This window comes from Aspergillus nidulans, chromosome IV (assembly GCF_000011425.1).
Source record: "Aspergillus nidulans FGSC A4 chromosome IV".
NCBI lineage: Eukaryota > Fungi > Ascomycota > Eurotiomycetes > Eurotiales > Aspergillaceae > Aspergillus > Aspergillus nidulans.
The window spans coordinates 2,068,887-2,090,240 of record NC_066260.1 but is presented as its reverse complement, the minus strand read 5'-3'; the positions used below and the strand labels follow the sequence as shown (position 1 = coordinate 2,090,240).

Below are 21,354 nucleotides of genomic sequence, written 5' to 3'. Positions count from 1 at the left end.
AGATAATCCTTACAACTTGCCAGTTTCTCAAGTAGCAGGATCCTCCTTCGGCAACCCCCACAGATTTGCCTCTTCAACCTCAACATCGTCTCCGCTCCAATGTGTCAGGTCGACTGCCCAGTTTGCGAAGCCAGCAAACTTCATCTCCTTGTACCTCTCCACCCGTCTGCGCATGGTACTCTTGCTCATGAACCCGACCCATTGGGTGTCATTATACACGAGGATATTCGAGTCTGAGGCCGGGTCGTAGAAGGACTCATTGATATCACCTTCAATCATCAGGGCTTCGATTTCCGCAATGGCGATGATGCCAGGCGTTCTTGTGCACATTCCCGGGATTGCTGCGGTCCTCGGGCCAGTGAACTTGCATTCTGGTCGAATGCAATCCGCTTCGGCCATGCCGAAAGCACGTCCGTAACTAGCAACCCCGATGGTGATAGCACTGCGTGGTACTCCAGCTTTCGTAACTGTATATGGTAAGTCAAAGTACACTAATTGTTGGAGCAACCGTACTCATAGAAAGTGCCCATTCCGTCTCGGTCAGGTTAACTTAGCAGTCAGCGATGTTCATCCAACGCACTTAGCAACCTACCGTGACTTCTCAGACAATTTCCCCCGTTACACCAGTCCTGGATGAATGAGGTCTCGTATTCCCATTGCCCTGTACTTTTAGCTCAGTACCGTCCCTATATATCAACAACATACCATGGAAATCATAGGTCATGTAGATGAGGTAATCAACATGCTGCCACATTTCTATTGGAAATGACTTGAGATGCCAATACGTGGCAGGTGCAGCAACGGAGATGGTTTTATCTGACGGAAAGATTTTTCGAAGCTTCTTGATGAAGGCGATATAATTCGGGCCGTCCGATTCCAGGCCTGGACTGATATTCAAGACATCCGCTGCCTAGTATACGTGAGCAAGAGGTATTGCATCATGGACAAATACCTTACCCCTGGATACTCCCAGTCAAAATCCACGCCGTCCAAGTTGTTATCCGCGACGAACTCCATGATGCTAACGATGAACGTGTCGACATTTTCCGGGAACATGGCCTCGCGAAGCACATCATAACTAGCCGAGTTGATAGAATACCCCCAACCGCCAAACGAGGCGATTCGTTTCACGCCTTTCAAAGATATGAAATCCTCCCACTGGTTATAAGTGTCGTTGACACTGATCTGAAAATCGCTGTTGATTGACACGAATGCCCAGTGAATATGGCTGTAGTCATTGACTTTGATGTGGGCTGCGTGAAGATTGAGACAAGGCCGATCGAGATTAAACGATTCATAGTACCCAATCCTCATAAACTCGGTGGGCGGAGGAGAGTTGTCAACAATTTCCATGCCGCAGTTGGAGATACAACCCTTCTTGCCCGGAGGCGCTGTTCCAGGGTTTCCAGTCGGACCTTCCTCATAGATGCAATAGTCAGGAGTCGTGCCACACTCACCAAGGGTATTACAGCATGCATTCAGCGGACACGGGTTCAATGCTGCAAGCGGTGCTCCATCTGAAGGCTGCTCTGTTCCTGGAACGGTGGGACCGCAGATTGCGCCAGCCTTGGGGGCAGGGAGGGGTGGATAGCCATCGCTCAAGCAGATTCTCAGCCCGCTCTGAAGTTGATCGCACCCAGTCCAGCCCCAAGTCCTGCCATCATTGTAATATCTGATCTTTTCCACCTCCATATTGTGTGCGTGGGCTATAGATGCGCAGGTGTCATTGTTCCCGGTCAGGTATGCCGCACATGAGCCGTCTCTGTTGATGGCGGGCTTGCCCTTCGTCCAGTTTTTGCCGGAGCAGCACACCTCTTCTCCAGGTCGAAGCCACGCGCACAGTTGCCTCTTCGGGTTGTACTTCATGAATTCCAGTCCGCTGACGCCACATCTTTTAGCAAGTGTAGCACAGGTGTCCCCTTCCCTGACTGCTTCCTTCTTGCAAGTATACTCCAACGAAGGTCTGATAAGGGTGGCGTTGTCTGCAATCGTCGTGTTGCCGAGATGAAGTTCACGCGTTGGCTCTTCGACCACAGGAGTATCTTCGAGGTCAAATGCGTCGTTGCTTAAGAAACATCGGCCAACCGTCCAGGCTTTGACGGCTTCTTGCACAAACCCAATGCTTCCTGTCGTACCCAAAGCAATGCCAAACGTATGATTGGCGTCTCGGTCACCACCGCATAGTTGAATTGCAGCCCGTCTAGGCAGTTGGGAATCCCAATCGTTCCTGAACCTCTCGACCGCAGAGGCAGCTGTTGCATCATTGACTGTAGCACCCCTGTATATACCCACCAATGTAGTGTTCAGGCTCCCGAACACGCTGAACGTGTCGTGGTTCGACGTCTGGTTTACGACTGTCTGCAAACGGTCTAAAAATAGATGGATTTCTTGGGACTGAGACACATCATCGTCCGTAGAGCCTGATGGACTTTGTTCTTCCAGCTCACGAGTAGCAAGCGGAGAGACGGAAGATGGGTCCCGATTCTCCTCTATTGTGCAGGCGAGAACTCTGAATGACACTTCCGAGGCATTTAGAGACCCATGGGACGAGAAATCGAGCAAAACCGGATGGCGGCACTCTGTCAGGTTCTCCAGGGACGAGTACGGCGTCCACTTGCTTGGGTCAGTGGTGCAGGGCGCAGGGCAAATAGAAGCGGCCCCCCAAGCTACCGGAAGAACGAATAAAGCAGCAGCTACGGGCCAGAAGGGCCGCATCGTGTGGAGCTCTTTCGCGTAAAAATAAAGCAGTAGCAAAAGAGTGGTGTCAAATCGATAAGCGAAAGGATACAGCGCGCACGGCACTTTGGGAGAGAGAAAGAGGGGACGGACAAAGTGAGAGGACTTAAATATGGAGGATCGCAAATGGAAAGAACGACCATTGTCCCTATCTACAGGATATTACGAATAACAACTAGCTTCAGTATAAGCTAGATGTCATGATATTCATTGCACCAATCTCCTCTTTCCACAAGCAAGGAATCTCGAGAGGCTGGACAAGATGGAAAACAAAAAGGCAGCTCACCCAGCATACCCAGAATAACGTGATCTCCTAGATACAAAACAGCAGAGTTATCTATTTATCACCACACTGGCAAATTCATTCGCAGGCCTGGCACATTCAACCGCCCCTTTCATGACACGACCTGGCTATCAGACTCGCAAAATCCATCGTAAGTTAATATTCAGTGCTTTCTTGAATAAGGAATAACCTACTCAAGACCTGAAGCCTATTCGCGAGTGCGACGGGCAAATCGGCAAACGAGGTTGATATTGATGCTCACGGGCTCTCCTTCCCTGGCGATCAAGGCCAGGGCACTATCATCAGGCGTCTCACTCGAAGTCCGGGTAGTCCCCGCACTGCTCTCCACACTGACCGTCATACTCTGTATCTCAAAACTGAGCAGTGGGTGTGACTGAGGGTCGAGCTTCGGCATATCCGCGGTATGATCTCGGCTCGCGGGTCTTCTAACTGAGCCATAAGCTCCGTGTAGTCTTCTTCGTTAGTGCCGAGTGGTACCGGAGGAGCGGGAGTGCCAACTCTCAGATTGGCCTAGGCAGGAATTAGTGAGTTCAGTATAGATCAGAGCTGTACCAACCGGGTTGGGGGTTTGGATCTCAGTGTAGCTGGGCTATCAGTCCAGTCTGTTAGTCTGCGGATAGCTTATATCTTTAAGCTATGACTTACCGCAGGCTGAGCGAAACCTGACCTAGCTCCAGGCTGAGGCGCCATGTTTTGATATCTGTCGTTGAGGAGATCTTGGTTAAGTATACGACTCGGAGTATCTTGGCCGGACGACTGGTACTCCGATACGGCTTCACGAGTGACAGAAGCGGGATGATTTAGAGGAGGCGCCGGAGCAAACTCCTGTTCGACTCGAGCCTTGAGCACGTCAGATGGGGTCGTTTCATTTTATTGACGGGTATATTGCTCAATGTACCTCGCGTGCAATCTTTGCCTAGTCATCAGCAATCAGGTTAGTTTAGCCTAGCGATTCAACGTGGACGCGAAAAGCATACCTTCAATGATTCCCTTTCTCGCCTTCTCTTGTGCTATGGCGTCAACGTGTGTTAGTCATAGTTACCACTAGCCGCACTGTCAGGAAGGGAGTAGGTGATAATATACCGACTTGTTGGAGGCGTCGCGACACTGCAGGCATAACTGCGTGGGTGCGCCTCGCTTGTCACGGAAGTGGTCCTCGGTCCAGGATCTCGAACACTTCTTACAGGTCTTCGTGGGGATAGGGGTGCTGGGGATATTCCTTTCACTGGCCTTGGGTTTCAAGCCGGCCATGGTGAAGGCTATGAAGGATTGAAGCTCTGAGTTTGGAAGTAGATACTGGTGGCTCAATGAAAATGCCAAAGGATAGAAGATGAGTGAAAGGGTTGTGAAAGGAAGAGAGAAGGTGTTCAGTGCAGGAGTTCATGAAAGGATTTCCTTCAGCGTAACATCTTGAGCGTAACATCATCGCTATGGTAGTGCTTAGTCGGCATTGAAGGCGCAACTTCATCATGTAGCTAAAAAGTCTCACCAGATTATTACGCAGCACCAAGGCAGAACCTGAATCACAGCAGTTAAGCAAGAGTCATGGTTGGCAACTTATAATCGAACATTTATACAACAATAGCACTCTATCCTACCACCTCTATCATATCTATTATACAAAATGGTATATAACCTCACATCATAGATGGAACAAACTCTTCTCATTAGCCTCACAAAACCTCCAAAGCCCAGCCTCCACCGCTGCCTCTTTGACACTCCCCAACTCCTTATCTTTAACAGCCCGATTAATCTCGGCATACCTAACCTCTTCAACCTCCTCCTCCCCGTCACCAGTTCCCCTTTTCCTCGAAACTCTCCTCTTCTTCCCAACATGCGCATCGGGCCGATACTGCTCCATAATATGCACATACAGATCCTTACTCACATTCTCTGCCAGCCACCGCATGATCTCCCTGCCCTCATCTTCCTTCCCGGGCATCACAAGGTGCCTCAGCAGCACACCCTTCTTCGCAATCCCATCGCTCGTAAATGACAAATCCCCCACCTGCTCATGCATAGCCTTGATACTCTCTCTTGCCGTCTCTGCATAGTCATCCGCCTTCAGCAGCCTCTTCGACGTTTCCGACTTCCACACCTTGAAATCCGGTAAGTAGATATCAACCAGTCCATCCAACAGTTCCAAAGACTCGAGGCTATCAAACGAAGACGTATTATACACAATCGGGATCCGCAGGCCCATATCCCGCGCCGCTAGAATAGACAACACAACCTGGGGGACCACATGCTCTGGTGTGACGAGGTTAATGTTGTGCACGTGTCCCATATCCTGTAGTTTCATGTACCATTCCGCTAACTCCTCGGGGGTGAGATCGAAGCCGTTACGTTTATGCGCAATATCGTGGTTCTGGCAGAAAACGCACCGCAGATTACACCCCGAGAAAAAGACGCTGCCGCTGCCGTGAAAGCCCTGGATGCAAGGTTCTTCGCCACGATGAGGCGCAATCACGTTCACTTTTGCCGTTTCGGCGCCGATCAGGCAGTGGCCAGTTGTTTCGAAGCGGTTCACGCCACATTTGCGCGGGCAGAGATTGCAATTCGAGAGATGGGTGTAGGCTAGGCTGCGCTTTTTGGCAGCGTCGGTAGACGTGAGGAGGGCGTAGCGCGGGGTGTAGTCGTCAAGAAGGTATTGGGGTGGAATACCGAGGCCGCGGCGGATGGTGAGGGGGAGAAATCTGGGGGTCGTGGTAGAACAGCTTGCCAAAGGGCGAATATAACTCGTGAGATTCTTAAGTAGAGCCATGTTGTATGATTCTGGATTACGAGAGAATGGTTTCGTCCATCGCGTGAAAGTTGATCTTGTTCTGCTGAAGGAGTTACGAGGGCAAAGAACGCGGAGATTCCTTATCGGCCAGCTTATCGGTAATCGCTTATCCTTATCTCCACTGTGGCGTCATACTGTAATCCTCGGCTCCTGGATGGCCAGTCACTCTACTGGAGATGGATTGAAGATTCCCAAAAGCAGAAGACAAGGATGCAAGTTGAATTGGCCAGCTAACAAATGGGGTATGAGAGTAACTATAGTATACAGTGATGAACAACATAATGAATGCACGAGCAAAGAGGTATCAACTATGTACGGCTCGGCACTCCCTCCTAAGACCAGCAGAGGTATCACCCGCAGGAAATATACAACAGGAGACAAGTTAACCGTCCTTCATCCACTTTCAGTTTATATGTCGTGTAATCGTAATAGCTGTATAGCTGGGAGTATGAGGCTCAAGAGAGCGCGAGCCCCGTCCCATCACCGGTCCAGCGGTAAAGAGACAGCACTTCCCGCCGGCGCTGCTGCTGCTCACCAAAATCATCTGGAACGCGTCCCCGAACCTGGGCAAGAGCGGAGCGCATCACTTTGCGGAATGTTCGCTGTTTTCTTCAGTCAGCTATATCATAGCTAAATTTAGGAACCGGCAGGGGACATACCTGATACTCTGTATTCAGCGTAACGACACAAGCCTCATGTGCGCGCACGATAGTCTCACAAGCGCGGACGACGCTCGGATTCGCATCCCCCTGTAGCTTATCTGCAGCAAGCAAGAGTAGAAAACTTCCCTGGAGCAGGTAAATGCCGAAAAAGAACGGCATGAAGCTCAAATCCGGATCGTACTCGAGAATATCGGCTGCTGCCTCTGCGGCGCCGACAGCGTGGCTCATGGCCGCGAGGAATGACTCGGAAGAGATCCACATATCATGGTCCTCAAGGAGGTTGATGGGGTCCCATTTACCCGCTAGGAGAACATACAAGACGTGCATGATGTGGGTGCCGTAGGCGACTACCATCTTAGTATGGACGATTGACTCGTTGACGCGCGAGCCAACCGTACTGCTGGACCGGCCGGATGGGCTGAGGTGATCAATGTGCGGGTTCTCGGGCGGTTCATTCTCTGCTAGGGCGAGGCTATTTATATATCGTGCTTCGAAGTCTTTTAGGCTCTGCCCGTAGGCGTCAAGTTGCTGGGTTATGGCCATGATGTACTGATCTAGATCGGGGCCGCTGCGGAAGGTAAGTCCGTACCGTGGATGTTCTCGCGCTTGTTGGAGATCGATAATTCCCCCAAGTATCGTCATCAATGGCAGGAAGTAGCCGAACATGCTGTGGCCTGTGCATTCAATGGGCGGGCCGACAGCGCGGTAGGTCGCAGCTGGAAAATCTCCTGCCTGCCATAAATCATCATTCATGGGCTGCAGTAGCTGCGAACACTCTTTATCCAACAGAGTAAGCGGCCTATTATAGCATAAAGCCAGATGGCGATCGGTAGCGTACAGTAGCCACCACAGACGCCGGCGCTCCTCTCGTTCTTCTTCTGTGACGTTGACATTAGAGTTTCCGCCGTGCAATGACTGGTTTCGCTTTGATGGATTGTCGCCCTCGTTTTCTCGCTCGCCGTCCTGACCCGGTTGCGATGCGTTGGGGGGCAGCTCGCGGCCAAGTTTCAGCTCTCGGGCGAGAGACCAGGCGGCCGTCCACCAGCGCATACTTGCGGCTTTGTATTCACTGGCAGATACTACCGTAGCGAGATGGACGTACGTGGCGACATCATCCACAGCTCCTGTCGCAGTACTTTGGGCTCCTAGTTGGTCCATCGAGACACCAAAACCACCGAGCGCGACGCCGTTTATTACCATATTTGCGGCATAATTTGGCGAGGCTTCTCCGAGCGCCGGTCCGTGAATGAGCGGGCGCAGCAGCCCTATCGTCAATTCTAGTAGCTTCTGACATACCCGACCGCGCGCTGAGGGCGGAGACGTCAGGAACGGCGCATCGCTTGTTTGTGCGCCTACCCAGAGCATACTCGCTAATAGCCCAGGCGAGCACACGCGCGGCTTTGTTGGGTGGAGGAACGACTGTTTGCGAAAGATATAACCAACAACGTACGGAGACTGGGGTGATAGGTGTGAAGAGGAGGAGCTCGTAAAATAAAGGTCAAGAAGGTCGCAAGCGAGAGACTGAGGAATTATTGAGGCGATATGTGGAAGAACCGGCTGAAGGACGGGGTAACGTAGACTGGTTCCAGAGAACGGAGCCATGGGAAATGAAGGGAAGTTTGCGGGCGACGGTGATGGCAGCGGAAGCCATCCTGGGGATTGAGCGGGAGGTGAGAGGCCTAAAAACTGAGCCGACGGGTTATCCGTGGAGTTTCCGAGTCGGAAGTGATTGAGTGAAGTCGTATTCGGCTCTTGCGAGTTCAGCAACGAGAATGTGTTATCATTATAGGCGTTTAGGCCGTGCGGAAGAGCGGATGGAGAGCGAGGGTTGTTGTGGAGGATTTGGAGTGATCGAAGGTCTGACACGGGCATCTGGGAGCGGCCCGACTCGTTCAGCTGAGTAAAATGGTTCAAATGTAGAGCATCAAGGGCCGACCCCAGCGGCGGCTGCGAGTGCGCCGCTTGAGTGTTGTGAATACTAGACAAACCGTTCGCAGGTAGATGTGATTGAACGCGCGATGCCTCAAGAACGGAATCGTACCGGCCGCCTGGCTCCTGCGACAGGCGTCTATCTGTAGGTGATCGGTTACCCATGCCTCCCTGATGTCCTGCAGCGGCAGCAGCAGCAGCAATATCTTTTTTTGAAGCCTTGCCCCGTTTCTTCCGCTCCCGAGCGTATTCGCATGTTAAACCGAATTCTGCACCGAACGCTTTAGCAGCCGATCTTCGCATATCAGAAAAAAATATGAAGAGATTTACCTATACAATGCGCGCACGGATTCTGCCCGTCGCACTTTGTCCGGAGTTGGTTACATTGGTCACAAGCCCGACTGATTCTCCGGCGGACAGGCGCTGACGAAGAGTTCTTGCGGATCATGGAACGGGCTTCAGCTAAAGAGTCGCGGACGGAGGATGGCTTGAAAGTAGAGTTGTTCTCAGAGTTGCCGCCCTCTCGCGATAACTGCAGCTGCTCTAGCACATATTGCGAGCCCTCGGCGAGGGTGTCAAGCCCGATCGTCTGAGACTGGGATTGCGACATTCTCGCCGACTGGGAATTCGAGAAGGGGGAGAAGGACGTGGCCGTGGCGAACTGTTGTAGCGAGGTTGTCGACATCCTCGCGGAACGTTGGGTCAACGGGGCATGAGAGGCGTCCACGTAACTGAAAATGGTTGAAGACGGCCAGAAAAGAGGTCAGGATCAGACAAGGAGTGAAATTAAAGGATACGGGGAGAAGGATTTTAGTCGGTGTTAGAATGGCGGGGAGAGCTGGGACCCCATTGCCATTTGCCGATGAAACCGGGGGGAACTAAAGTAGTGAACAGGAGGTAACGCTGGAACTAGCCCAGGGTACTTCGTAGCAGTGAAAGCCTTACGGGCCACGAGCGAAGAAAGAGGGGAGAAAAGGCGGAAAGACAAGCCAAGCTAACCCCAGGCCTGGACGAGGTTGGGGACAGGATTAATCGAGAGATAGGACAAGAAGACGGGGCCGCAGTCTCATGTCATGCCATGCAGAGCTCCAGACTCTAGACTCCAGCCAGCGAGGGTCCCCGCACTGCAATGTCAGGACAACAAAGAGCAAAATAGTGACTCTGTGACGAGACACCAGAAACCACAGGTTAAGAATAATTCAAGACCGGTTCTATCTTGGAAGGCCACAGAACAACCGAAGAAAAGCGACGAAGGATGGGAAGAATGGAACCTTAACGAACGGAAAGGTGGGGATTTACAGCCTCAGGCAGGAATCTGGAGATCGGGCACCCTGCAAGGCTGCAGGAAGACGCCCACGAGCCGAGCTGCATGGTGAGGGACGAGTCAATAGAGTGAGGCGGAGTATGGGATAGTAGGCACGGATTGGATGCCAGGCTGCTCTACACCATACACTGTGGCTTTTAAATCACTCCATCACAACAATAATGATCGACTACTGGACGGCCACACCCAGGAGGACGCGGTTGAGCCGGATTCTGCCTAAATTACCCCAGACCCTCACCCTCCGTTTACCCGGACGGTGCTTATTCATACAGAGTACACGAATTACAGCAAGAGTTGGAAGAGAGCCGCTCCCGCTCCAGAAGAAGCGTTCATTCAGAGGTGTAAATACATCTCATGTCTCGGTATATATACAAAGTAACTCGTGAGAGGATATCATAATGTACATCACCGCCAATATGACGGACAAGAGAAGCAATCAAAACTCAACCAAGATCAAACGCCAGATGCCATCTGTAAAATACAACCCGTTCTACTTTTTCCCAGAGCGCCAGCCAATGGACATATAATAAGACATTAGGAGAAAAAGTACTTGCTCTCGCGGATTCGAGACACGTCCCATGCGCCCTTGGTCGGCACAGGGCGGAACCGCATCGGCATCCACAGCCAAATGTATTCGGTGGTTCGCTTCTTCTTCTTCTTTGCAGGCTCGTCGGCCTCATCCATCATCGCTTCAAGTTCGCGTTCTTCCTCGCTCAGCTCGGGCTTCGCATCCTGCTCCCAGGAACCGGTTCCGAGGAGTGTTGCGACTGCCGGGTCCGAGCCGTCTGTTTCCATGCCCGAGGCCCGCTTCTCGGCGGCCTCCAAATCCTCGGGGACGTGCCCGACGGCAGCTTCACCTAGAGAAGCATGGACGACCAGATCGTCGTCTGTGCCGCCCGCCGCCTCAAAACAACTTGCCGCTGTAACCATCTCACGACCCTGAGCTTGCAACTCAGGGTCATCAGACCGCAATAATTTCTGTCGCTTATATTCCTCGATCAGCTCGAGGAGTCGAGTTGATTTTGGCTTGTTCTTCCGGAAATCAGCAACAACTCTTCCGAGCCGGCTCCATCGCGGGACTCGAGCATAATGCAAGTTACGTCCGTAGCGCACTTCAAACTCCGCTGCCAGCCTCTTGATCACGTCATCCGAGTGCATCTGAACGAATGCCTCGCGAAGGATCCGATTCATAGAGTCGACGTCGGAAGGATGAGTCCAGAACGAGTCATGCACGGCGGAAAACGTGAGGCCCGCCTGGTGACAGGCAATTGCGGACAGCATCATATGAGTGGCATCAAGCGAGTGGATGAAGTTGGGCGGGAAGGCCTGGAGCTGCTTGCGCCTGGTGACACAGTAGCGGGAATCCTGCTCGACAACGCTCAAGCTTTGGAAGCTCGTCACAACACGACGGGGCAACCTATTGCGGTACGGTTGCACAACGGGCAGGCCCAATGGTGTCGTCCAAATGACGGTGGTTTTGAAGTGAGCAGACGGGTCGCTGCTAGAAAGGGACTTTTTCGATTTGCCACGGCTAGTCAGTGGCAGTGTGGAAAACGACGGATTTAGAACCTCTTTAGCGAGATCTTCAATCTGCTCGGGCGGAAGGGACTGTGTAATGCGATTGGCACTATCGCCGAGCCAGTGTTGGATGTCGCGGGCTCCTTCGAACATAGTCCCTAGGGCTTGGAAGACTTTCCTAGCAATATAGATGGCCCCCGTTTTCTTTTCGTGGTCGGAAAGTTCGGGGTAGTGATTTGCAAGCTGCTTGCGGATTTGCTTCATAGCACCAATAAACGTCACACCGTAGACGTTCGTCATAACGGTCTGCTTGACAACCTTACGGGTGATCTTTCCTTCGAGCATCTTGGCGATGGGATCGCCTTGTGCAGCTTCTGTTGCAACGGCCTCCTTTACGTACTGGGCGACGGCGGAATACACGTCAGAAGGACGGTCAGATGGCTCGAGATTGACCTGCTGTGCACCAAGTTTGTCACCACCGAGAGCAGCATAATGCTGCAGACCGTTACAGGAGCCATCCTGATGAATAGGCAGACGCGACGCATACTCAGTGGGGTTCGGATGCTGAAGCGCATTTCGGAGCTCGCAGCAGGCAGCCAGACATTGCCAGGGATCTTCAGCTTGAAGCCACCAGCGCCGGCCGTGAAGGCCATTGTTAGCAGAATCCAGCACATCGTCCAAATGATCCATGGCAAACTGTTCACGCTCTGAAAGACTAGCCTTATCAAATCCAGCAAGGTTGGCAATCTGAATCTTCAACCACCTCAACCCACTTTCGCCGAGCGGTTTCGCTTCGCTGAACAAGAGAAGGCCTCTTGCGTTATCGGCGGCCATTTGATTAAGGTAAGGCGGGATTGGATATGCTCTGCCTCGGAAATCCATGTTATGAGGGAGGTAAAAAGTCTCGTTCAGGTATGAACGAGCAACTTCCATTTGGAAGTTCTGGAAGCACCGCTGAGAATGATAGCCTCCCCTCTGGTTTTCAATGTCACGCACTTTTGTGTGCCACTCCTTCTCGGCTTCGTAACCTTCTTCGGGTGAGGGCTTTGGGGGGATGGGCAAATCGGGGTCGAGAGGCGCAAGGTCAGCGATAGGCTCACCCGTATTCCAGGCCTCGAGCATAACGTTAAAGACATCGCGGTTGATAACCCACCCCGTCCCACCTAAAATGTCAAGGCCCTTGCGGATCATCTTCAAACCATCATTCTCTAACGCCGCCTTCACGTACGTGGGCTGCAGGCTCTCACCCGGGGTAGAGCGAACAAAAAGATTCTGGTGATAGAAATAAGCACCGTCCTTGTAACCCTTCCACGGCCTTGGTTTGCAAAGCATAGGCAACTGGCGACCCAGCAAATCCTCGGCCGGCTCCCTGGTAAGAAGTTTGATCATCTCCGGATTCACATGAATATAACCAGTCCGCCGTCCCCAGGTGATCTGGTACGAATGTTGGAAGACGGGCTGCATGACTACCTCGTCTCTTCTCTTGATCTTTTTGGCTGCCGCGGCCTCGTTAACAGGAACAGGGACCTTGGCAACATCGTAAAGGAGACTCATCAATACAGCGCCAACCTTCGCCTTTATAGCAGTTGCCCAAACAATATCAGGCTCTTCCTGCTCCATGGATTTAAGAGCATTTTTCCAGTTGATGCCCTTCAGCTTGTCCCGATCCTTGCGCCCGAGGAAAATCTGCTTGATGAGCTTAACTCGATGAGCACTGTTCATCTCTTTCTTCCTCCGCTCGACCATTCTCTGCAATGCCACTTCCTCGTAAACATCATTTCCTATTGCTACCGCAAGCGGAGCGAGCTTGATACCTTTGTCCAGTCCGTTGCGAGTCAAGTTATTTATGGTCGTGAGTATCGTCAAGGACGCTAGCTCCTCCGGTTTCACCATACGAAGATAAGGGCCATAGTCAACGCGCTCCCTAACTTCATCCGTAATCATAGAAGCGGTTCTGGCTTTTTCTATTTCCTTGAATTCCTCTTCAATCCGCACGACAAGGTCCGCATTCCATTGGCGAAGCAAGGGCCCTAGTTGTTTGCCGTTCTCAAACACATCGGGCTGAAACTGTTGCTGTATTTTGTTTTCTTGTCGCCAGCGGTTGACGGCAGACTTCATGACATCAGCTTCAAGTTGCTGCTGTCGTCGCTGTTGGTAAACCTCCCTGCTTTCCTCATCCATGGCGGGAATCTTTTTCGCATCATCTGCGAAAACTGAAGACATAGAATCCTTTAACGATGAAAGCCCAAGCCCTTTTTGTTCAACCGCCTTAACTTCGGGGACATTGTTTGGTACCGGCTCATCAACCTTCGCGGATTCAGGTTGCATGCTGTTGATGGCGAGTCGTTGAAGATCTGCTGAGCAAATCTAGAGCGAATAGGTTAGCGAGAAAATCAGAAAACTATGCAATGGCGAACGAACCTCAGAAAGTTCACCGAGCTCGACCTCAGAGAGCACAGGAACAGACAGCACAAGCTCCTCACATTCCTTTCCTTTCGCCAGGCCCCAATACCGGCGAACAGCTCGATCCCGCTTTGGCCCGTAAAACAAACGCAGAGCCATGCGAATCATAGTGGCAAAAGTAGTTGGATCCGCTTCAACACCGCCGTAAGGCATGTCCACCTCGAACCACCGCTGTGCTTGGCGGGCTAAATCTAGGTCTCGTTTCTGGATGGCATGCGAGACCATAGACTGGAGCAGTTTGTTGTGATAATCAAGATACGCCTTCGATCCCACAGGGTGAAATTCATCACGAAGCCGATTGATCAGGTTCGAGGCCCGGGCGAAATCACCGAGTTTCATCGAGAGCTCCAGGTTGGCCAGCATCTCATCGTGATCGCCGCCAATGCCGTTGACTCTTCTCAGGATTTTTGGTTTCGTGAGCAGCTCATCGTCCATAATGATGAGCGAAGAAGGATCAAACTCCCCCTGGGACGGAAGAAAGGAATTCCATTCTTGTTTCTGCCGGAGGTCTGATGAATAGGACGACTGGTCGAAGTTGTCGAGGTGGGATAGTCTGTCAACTATCGGGGTGTCGGCGGCGGTGGCAAGTTTCCGGCTAGATTGGAAGGAGGAGCGACGTGAACGATTTTCGGGGGAAGACCTGGACGCTGAGCTTTGCAGTGATGTGAGTCGACTTGTGTGGGAATGATGGCGTAGTTTTGCGAATGGTTGGGGAAGGGAGCGTCCCTTCAAAACCCGAAGCTGAGAGGCAGCGCTTCTCCCGCGAACAAGCTGAGACAACATGACGAACGCTACTCAAATAAAAAATAAATATACAGTCACGATTAAAAATAAGAGATAAATGGAGATAAAGCGGAGGCAAGAAAGTAAAGCATTTATATGCGACGCAGATGCAGGAACAAAATCAACAATTGCGGCAAAACGCTCAACAGCCTCGCAATGGGATATTGTCAATCCAGACTGACAAGACGCCCTGCAGCCTTTCCCAACATGCGCACTGGCGGAATTGGCCAAGTTGGGGAATGAGGATGAATGAGTGATGAGAGTGGGTAGAAAGAAAAGACGATGGGCTAAAGAGTTTACGAGACCGTGAAAAATGCTTGGGCCAAAAGGGTGCTCGATCACGTGAGGGCGCGACTTTCAGTTTGCCTTCCCTTGGTGGGTCGCAATAATCGGCCCCAAATCCACCTTGCCAATCTAGTATACTTTAGTGGATCTTCGATGTTTCTAGTTCCGTAGTTCTTTTACTACAAGGTGAAATTGCGGTCAAATGTCCACAGAAGATGCTTCATTTCCTTATATTCAACCTTGTCTATCTTCTTAGCCTTCCTCAGTGCTACTACCGGACGATTCCCCCTGTTTCTGTTTCAGCCGATTCTGCTTCATCGCCCACCCCGTCATCTCTGGCCGCGCCGGGTCAATTCGGGGTGCGCTCATCCTATCTAAATAATCCTCGCTGTTGATCGCGGACTGCAGCTGCGGCAAGTCTTTCACATCCTGATGCATCATGTAATTGTCGTATATCTGCCACGATTCCTCATTCTGGTCGAGTCAGCACCCGTTGCACCGCATTTTGTTAGTAAAGGGGCTCAAGCTCACCTCAGCATCAACCCAATCATACGTCTTCCACTGCTCCTCCTGCATCTTTTTCAGAAGGTCCAGGTTCCCCGGCATCATGACTTCTCTGTCCTCTGCGCCTTTGACCTTCACGTCGACGGCTCTAGCCTCCGGCTCAGCTCGATCTTCCTCGCCTTCTTTTCGACTTTTCCCGGCGCGCGCTTTGGGCATCTCGTCCATCGCGTCGAGATGGTGGAGCTGCGGGTGTAATTGAACGACGGCGCTAACTGGAGAGAGATGTAGTTTATCTGTAGGCGAAGCAGTCCATCAGTTCCAGCGCAGGAATTCGAAAGGAAGACGAGAACATACCGCCCCTAAAAGCAGCAAGCATGTAAACTGGATCACCATCTTCTGGAGTCTTGATTCTCCCTCCCAACGTCTGCACCTTTAATAGCGGTGTCTGATCTCCTGCCGCCCTACGCATGGCATCCTCACTTTTCACACCTCCATTTTCCGCCTTAACCTTTCCTGCAACACCAGGCGCGCCTCCCTCACGCGCCCCGGCAACACTAAACCCGCCCGCCATACCATATGCACCTCCCTCACGAGCACTCTTACTTTTCTTCAGCGCATCACCATATTTCAGTCCCTTTGCCAGATCATAGTTTACTCTTGTGTTAATCGGCACGTCAACCTCGACAAGGCCCGTCTTCGGCTTCAGGCGCAGCTCAGTCGGCTTTTGCCCGTTGTTGTCATCATAGGCATGCCCGGTGGGCCGGTCGAGATATTGCAGAACATACCGGCTAATGTCAGAATTTGTGAGGTAGACGTCGTAGGAGGCGATGATAGGATCGGAGTCTGAGGGGTCGGTGGTGCGCGGGTTGGAGGGGGTTCGGGATTTTCGAGGAGAGGTGGTCATTTTGGTAGAGGTGCCAGAGGGAGATGGAGAGTCCAGGGTACTCTAGTGTTATTTTGGGGATTGAAGAAGCTATAAGGATTTTGTTTCCATTATTTGAATTGCAATGCTGCGAGCGAGCGACTATGATTATGCAGGTCAACGTCCGTTCTTTTTTCCTCTTGGAATCATCCAAAATAACGGCAGAAAGATTTGAGCTGCACACCGCTTACCGAACATAGACCGCTCTTGCCTCCGCCTGGCAAAAGCTGTGCACAATTGCCTATGCACAATTGCTGAGTATATACTTCTTATGCAAGCTTTATGTTGCATTTACTCCAGCCCTTTCAAGACCTGGCGCGGTACTAAAGACTATGTTAAGTACGACAGCATCTGAAGGGTGACTTAAAGATGCCATGTTGATTTCACGGAAATACCAAGTCAAAAAGCCTCCATACAATGGGCCTATATCTGGCCAGAACACTTTTCCGTATGCCAACCTAGGCTTCTGAACTGTATCAAAGAAAAGCACGAGTTCAACGTCTTTCAAACGACTTGCTCGTCATAGAACTCGCCACGAGCTTAGACAGTGAGTAGCTTAAACCGCCTTGCTCTTTTCAAGATAGCCCGTACATTTGACCGCCTCTTCCGCTTCCAAAGCCGTGTCTTCATAACAGCATAGTTGAGGAGATTAACCACCAACACAGCTAATCCCAGCGTAGCGCTAGGATACTTCCAGACCACTATAGCCAGAGCCGCAAGGGGGTAGTAATTAGCCCAGTAGAGGCAAAATCTTTCAGACACCAGCCAGACGTGCCCTGATTTGTCCTTTGACGGGTTGAAGAAGTTCGTCCCGAACAGGCCCTAGATACCGATGGTCTCCCTTAGCGCTAGAGCTTTTTTTACGGAGGACACTATGAGCTCACCGAGACAAACGTCCCAGGAAGATGTATCTTACTGAGAGTTGCAAAAGTCTTCAAGGCAGCGTTATCCTGCTTCATGGCAATACTGTGCGCATCGCTTGTTGATCGGTAATATTCAGCGCCTAGCTGCTTTTCAGCCTCAGTGGGACGGCCGGAGGACCGTAACGTACATTAGTTGATTTAATTATCATGGTGCTCCCACAGGCTCCTTGAGCGTAGCTTGTAGGAGAACAGTTCTTTCTCGATAAAGCGGAGTCCTGCTGAATTTGGGTCCCAACCCTTTGCTGCACTTCAAGATGGCAGGGTCTACCTGAATCGAGCTGAATCATTGCTCTCTGAGTGGGGAGCAAAGGAGAAGAAAAGCTTTGGAAAGAAAATCTGAAGAGGAAGTAAGAAACGCATAAGGAACTCATTGATACCTAAATCCACATGAGTTTTTACTCATTGGACTGAAGATTTGACTGGAGCAGCATTCCGTTTATTGACTATTTCGAAGCAGAATACTGACCCCGCGAGATCTTGAGTACGCCTTTAGGATATAGAATCAAGTCGCCAATGGTTCTGGAAAACACCTAAATTATAGACAATCCAATTGGACGTAAGCGTTGTGAAGCGAGTGAGACTTTCTCGATGTCAAGCCCTAAATCCAAATTCACGCCATGATCACCACAGACTAAGGCCAGAACCGCAGCTGATCGATAACGTCAGTATGCATATTGCAAGGCCAGATTTCTCCCTGACCTACACCGGAACCGCTATTCTTTGCTTGCGATAGTGCTTGCCTGGCTAAACTACACCTGTCCAGGTGGTTTGAATCAGAGTACGATAATGTTCCTAGGTATAGCTCTCTCTAACCAGGCAGGGCATTTACTGAACATGATGAAGTGAAGAGGGGCCAAAGAATGTCTATCTGATTCTAATGAGATCGCGGTCTATATGTGGGGTCATCTATGTGTCTAGTATGTACTGCGTCTATAAAGTGATTCAAAAGCAAAAGTGAGGCAAGATGTCACACCCCATATACCAGCCTGGGCAACGGATACCAAAAACCTCGGAACAAAAAAACACATAAATGCGACGAAAAGCAATCTAGCACCCAAGCTTAATGCATGGTATGCAAGCACATCCGATCCCGCAGAGATAGCTTGATACCAGCCTCTTCACAAACACCCCCCAGGGGCTCCACCATCTCATAAACACGCTGTTTGATGACTCTGCCTCCATTGCCACCACCAGACGTGTCTTCATCCTCCTCATCGTCATGAAAGAAGCCCTCGATATCCAAGCGCCTCAGGGCATTGAACCTCGTCTTCCGATTCCGCGCGTCAAGCACCAACCCAACCTGGTCAAGCAACATCCCCAACGATCTTTCCTTGCAGTCCTCAATGTACAGGGACTCGATACTCCCAGGGAGAACGTCAACTAAGGGTGTTTGCGGCTCAAATGAATACTGTATGTCCAGGAGATTTGGCAGCCGAATGCGCAGGTCTTTGAGTGCTGTGAAATCCGCGAACGAGCCGAACCATTCCTCATGACTTTCATTGACTCCGCTAATGGTAAATGGGAGATGCGTGCCGAGGTTATCAAGCCACATTGTTTCGAGCGTCGATTTGTGCCGTGAGAGAGATGTATTGAATGCGGATGGTCGGAAGCCCTCTGCTAGGAGGGCATCTGTGTGCTGGTATTTAAAGGACTTCAGGGAGGCGCAAGAGGAGAGAATTGACTCGAGGCCTTCGAGGGCATTGCTGGAGGTGAGAGTTATTTCGGTGAATGATTGACTTTGAGATCTCTCCAACGGAGGTTCATTTATTTCTTCTTTGTCGTTTAGTTCGTCTGCCGGCTCCGGTCGGTGTTCAATAAGCGAGTCCACGGCAAGTGTAGTTAGACATGGCATCCGCAAGAACGGCATGATTTGCGACGGAGACATTGTGCCCTTGTCCTCGTCATCCCGAGTTCGTTGTCGCAAAGACACTTCATGCAGTCGATGAAAAGCCGGGCACCTGTCAAACGGTTTCTGATGCGTCGTAGCCCTGACGAACAACCGGTCCAGGTAGCCCCGTGATTCCAGGCGGTGCGGATAAACCAGATTGAGCTTTCTGATATTGTGAACGGACGACAGCAGCAGCGCAATCCACGCTTCGTCTATACCCTCGATCAGATCATTTACCCATTGGGAGTGCTCTTCCGCTGAATGGCTATTCGTCTTTGCCGAGAGCGAGAAAATTGTGAATTCCTCCTCGCTCAAACGAGGCTGCGGACTCGAGGAATCCCATCCCGCACAGTCTAGCGAACGCAACACGCTAGCTAGACTTGGTCGCAGCGTGATTGCTTTCAAAAACGACTGGACTTGCGAGAGGTTCTTTAAAGAGGCTGACCGGTATAGAGCGCGAGAAAACAGTTCATGAAAGCGCCTGTTGACGAAGATAGCATTGTGGCGGTCACTATGCCCGTCAAGATAATCTCCAATCAGAAGGAGGATGTCGTCATTGAGGTTCTCCATCTCGCTTTAAACAACAAGCACCTTAATTCTGAGGTATGAAGAGGGTCGACGGAGGAACGGCGCTATATACCCAACATTGCGTTGTCTTCAGTACTGTGAACAACTCAGCCTTTCAACTGGAGACAATTCATTCAAAGCTCTGCATGAAATTTGTCTGATCTTCATAGGACAGCCAATGAGACTGGAAGTTAAGCCTTCTGGAAGTGGGTTGATTGCGATGGCGCATCCGCGGTTCCAACTCGGACTCAAGACACTGACGTCCTAAGGAAGGACTGGCGAGGCCGCAGGTGGGCTTAACGCATCCATAAGAGTGTTAGAAACATAGACAGCGGGGAAGAGGTCACTGTGGCCACGAGTCGCCGTCCGAGATTGCACTTTTCTGCAGTTGTAAGGATCATCGCAGACCCCTATGAAGCCGCTAAGAGTAAGATTCAAACGATCTATAATCCGTATAGCGCTTGCTGATGCATGACAGGAGAGGAAGGCAAGGCGAGTTTGCAAGCAATTGAGGGCTCTGATTCGATCATACGTCAATCTCTTAGCAATTCGCCACGGTGGATCTGCCGAAGATTCTTCACAAGGGACTTGTCGGAGCACCGCCGAGACCGAGAATGGCCCGCTCTATTTACTCAGCATGCTCCAATTTGACGTGGTAGGTAGTTTATTCCGCGAAGCATGCAAAGTATTTACCTACTGACAGGGGTTCAAAGCGTCTTATATGCATCAGTCGACGTCACAAGATGCAGAGATCTGCAGCGCGTCGGGCGTAGGAACGAAATCCCCCTGCGCAAAGCGCTTCGGGCGCTTCTTCTTGTAAATCGATTGTGCGGATGGGGAAAGTCATTGCAGTACATTCGCGGGGTTCATTGTTAACGCTAATGTAACCCTAGATCTGGAAAGAATCAGGATTGGGGTGTGATATTTGGTGGATGCAGGAACCTGGGTGCTGCAGTCTTCAAAGCATTCAAAGCACATCTAAAGGTCCTCCGACAAAAGCAAGAAGCATCAACCTCAACATCAGCCGCAGCAGCCACAAACTTTAGCTGCTGCTTGACAATCTTGGCCTCTGCGAGTCTTCCAAGTCTCACAAGACATTCATGCCACCCTTGCAATGACCAGACGTTATTGGGGTGCTGCAGTGCCCTAGGCAGAGTATCATCCATGCCTAGATCAGCACTATACACACCCTCGGCCTCCTCGACTCTTCCTTGCTCGAGCAACAGCGCCCCATAGGCATGCCGTGTGGGCTGCATCCACCCCCAGGGTTCGTCGTAGGGAAGATTGTCGTCTAGTTCAATTGAGCGGCGGAGGTGAGTGAACGCAGAGTCGTAATTGCCGCGGCGATACTCGAGTTCGCCGTCTAGCATGGCGGATGCAATGGCGAGAATATCGGTGCAGGCATTGTTGAACAGCATTCTGCTTGTCGGGACGCGCTTGAAGCTTTCTTGGAACAGCTCTCGCTCGTGAGCAGCTTCGTCCACCCTCCCCGTAGCAGCAAACGCAACGCCCCGGCCGTAGTGCATCATCGCCGTCGTAACGCAGTATAACTCTTTGTCAACGGGAAAGTCCAGTCTCAGCAAATCATCCCACAGGCCAAACCGAATAAGTACATGTACCCCTATTGCCAGGAAACCCTCCAACCAATCCGCCATCGGTGGCGACTGTATCCGCAACAACTCCTCTGGAATCTGACTCTCCAGCTCCTTCGCCGTGTCCAACGCAACCCTGGACTAAGCCGCAAACATCGCCGCATAAATC

General features: G+C 51.3%; 7 protein-coding genes across 7 annotated transcripts, besides 1 other annotated feature; all 7 read right to left on the bottom strand.

Moving 5' to 3' along the window:
* Nucleotides 1-21,354: part of a sequence feature (contig 1.130 1..308583(1)) that runs on past the window's edge.
* On the bottom strand, nucleotides 28-2,715 carry ANIA_07613 (uncharacterized protein; the record flags this gene model as incomplete). The annotated part of the gene is made up of 4 exons (XM_675790.1): nucleotides 28-467; nucleotides 593-661; nucleotides 706-910; nucleotides 958-2,715. The coding sequence occupies 4 exons, from the start codon at nucleotides 2,713-2,715 to the stop codon at nucleotides 28-30; spliced, it is 2,472 nt and encodes an 823-aa protein (XP_680882.1).
* Nucleotides 3,228-4,291, bottom strand: ANIA_07612 (uncharacterized protein; the record flags this gene model as incomplete). Its single annotated transcript, XM_675789.1, has 4 exons — nucleotides 3,228-3,465; nucleotides 3,686-3,740; nucleotides 4,018-4,050; nucleotides 4,225-4,291. 4 exons carry the CDS (start codon nucleotides 4,289-4,291, stop codon nucleotides 3,228-3,230), a joined length of 393 nt encoding a protein of 130 aa, XP_680881.1.
* On the bottom strand, nucleotides 4,673-5,804 carry ANIA_07611 (putative pyruvate formate lyase activating enzyme; the record flags this gene model as incomplete). Its single annotated transcript, XM_050612037.1, has 1 exon — nucleotides 4,673-5,804. One exon carries the CDS (start codon nucleotides 5,802-5,804, stop codon nucleotides 4,683-4,685), a length of 1,122 nt encoding a protein of 373 aa, XP_050467998.1. The 3' UTR covers nucleotides 4,673-4,682.
* xlnR lies at nucleotides 6,037-9,026 on the bottom strand (the record flags this gene model as incomplete). Its single annotated transcript, XM_675787.2, has 3 exons — nucleotides 6,037-6,427; nucleotides 6,485-8,685; nucleotides 8,747-9,026. The coding sequence occupies 3 exons, from the start codon at nucleotides 9,024-9,026 to the stop codon at nucleotides 6,281-6,283; spliced, it is 2,628 nt and encodes an 875-aa protein (XP_680879.1). The 3' UTR covers nucleotides 6,037-6,280.
* On the bottom strand, nucleotides 10,275-14,504 carry ANIA_07609 (DNA-directed RNA polymerase; the record flags this gene model as incomplete). The annotated part of the gene is made up of 2 exons (XM_675786.1): nucleotides 10,275-13,625; nucleotides 13,680-14,504. 2 exons carry the CDS (start codon nucleotides 14,502-14,504, stop codon nucleotides 10,275-10,277), a joined length of 4,176 nt encoding a protein of 1,391 aa, XP_680878.1.
* Nucleotides 15,042-16,197, bottom strand: ANIA_07608 (uncharacterized protein; the record flags this gene model as incomplete). Its single annotated transcript, XM_675785.1, has 3 exons — nucleotides 15,042-15,263; nucleotides 15,321-15,565; nucleotides 15,648-16,197. The coding sequence occupies 3 exons, from the start codon at nucleotides 16,195-16,197 to the stop codon at nucleotides 15,042-15,044; spliced, it is 1,017 nt and encodes a 338-aa protein (XP_680877.1).
* On the bottom strand, nucleotides 18,199-19,596 carry ANIA_07607 (uncharacterized protein; the record flags this gene model as incomplete). The annotated part of the gene is made up of 1 exon (XM_675784.1): nucleotides 18,199-19,596. One exon carries the CDS (start codon nucleotides 19,594-19,596, stop codon nucleotides 18,199-18,201), a length of 1,398 nt encoding a protein of 465 aa, XP_680876.1.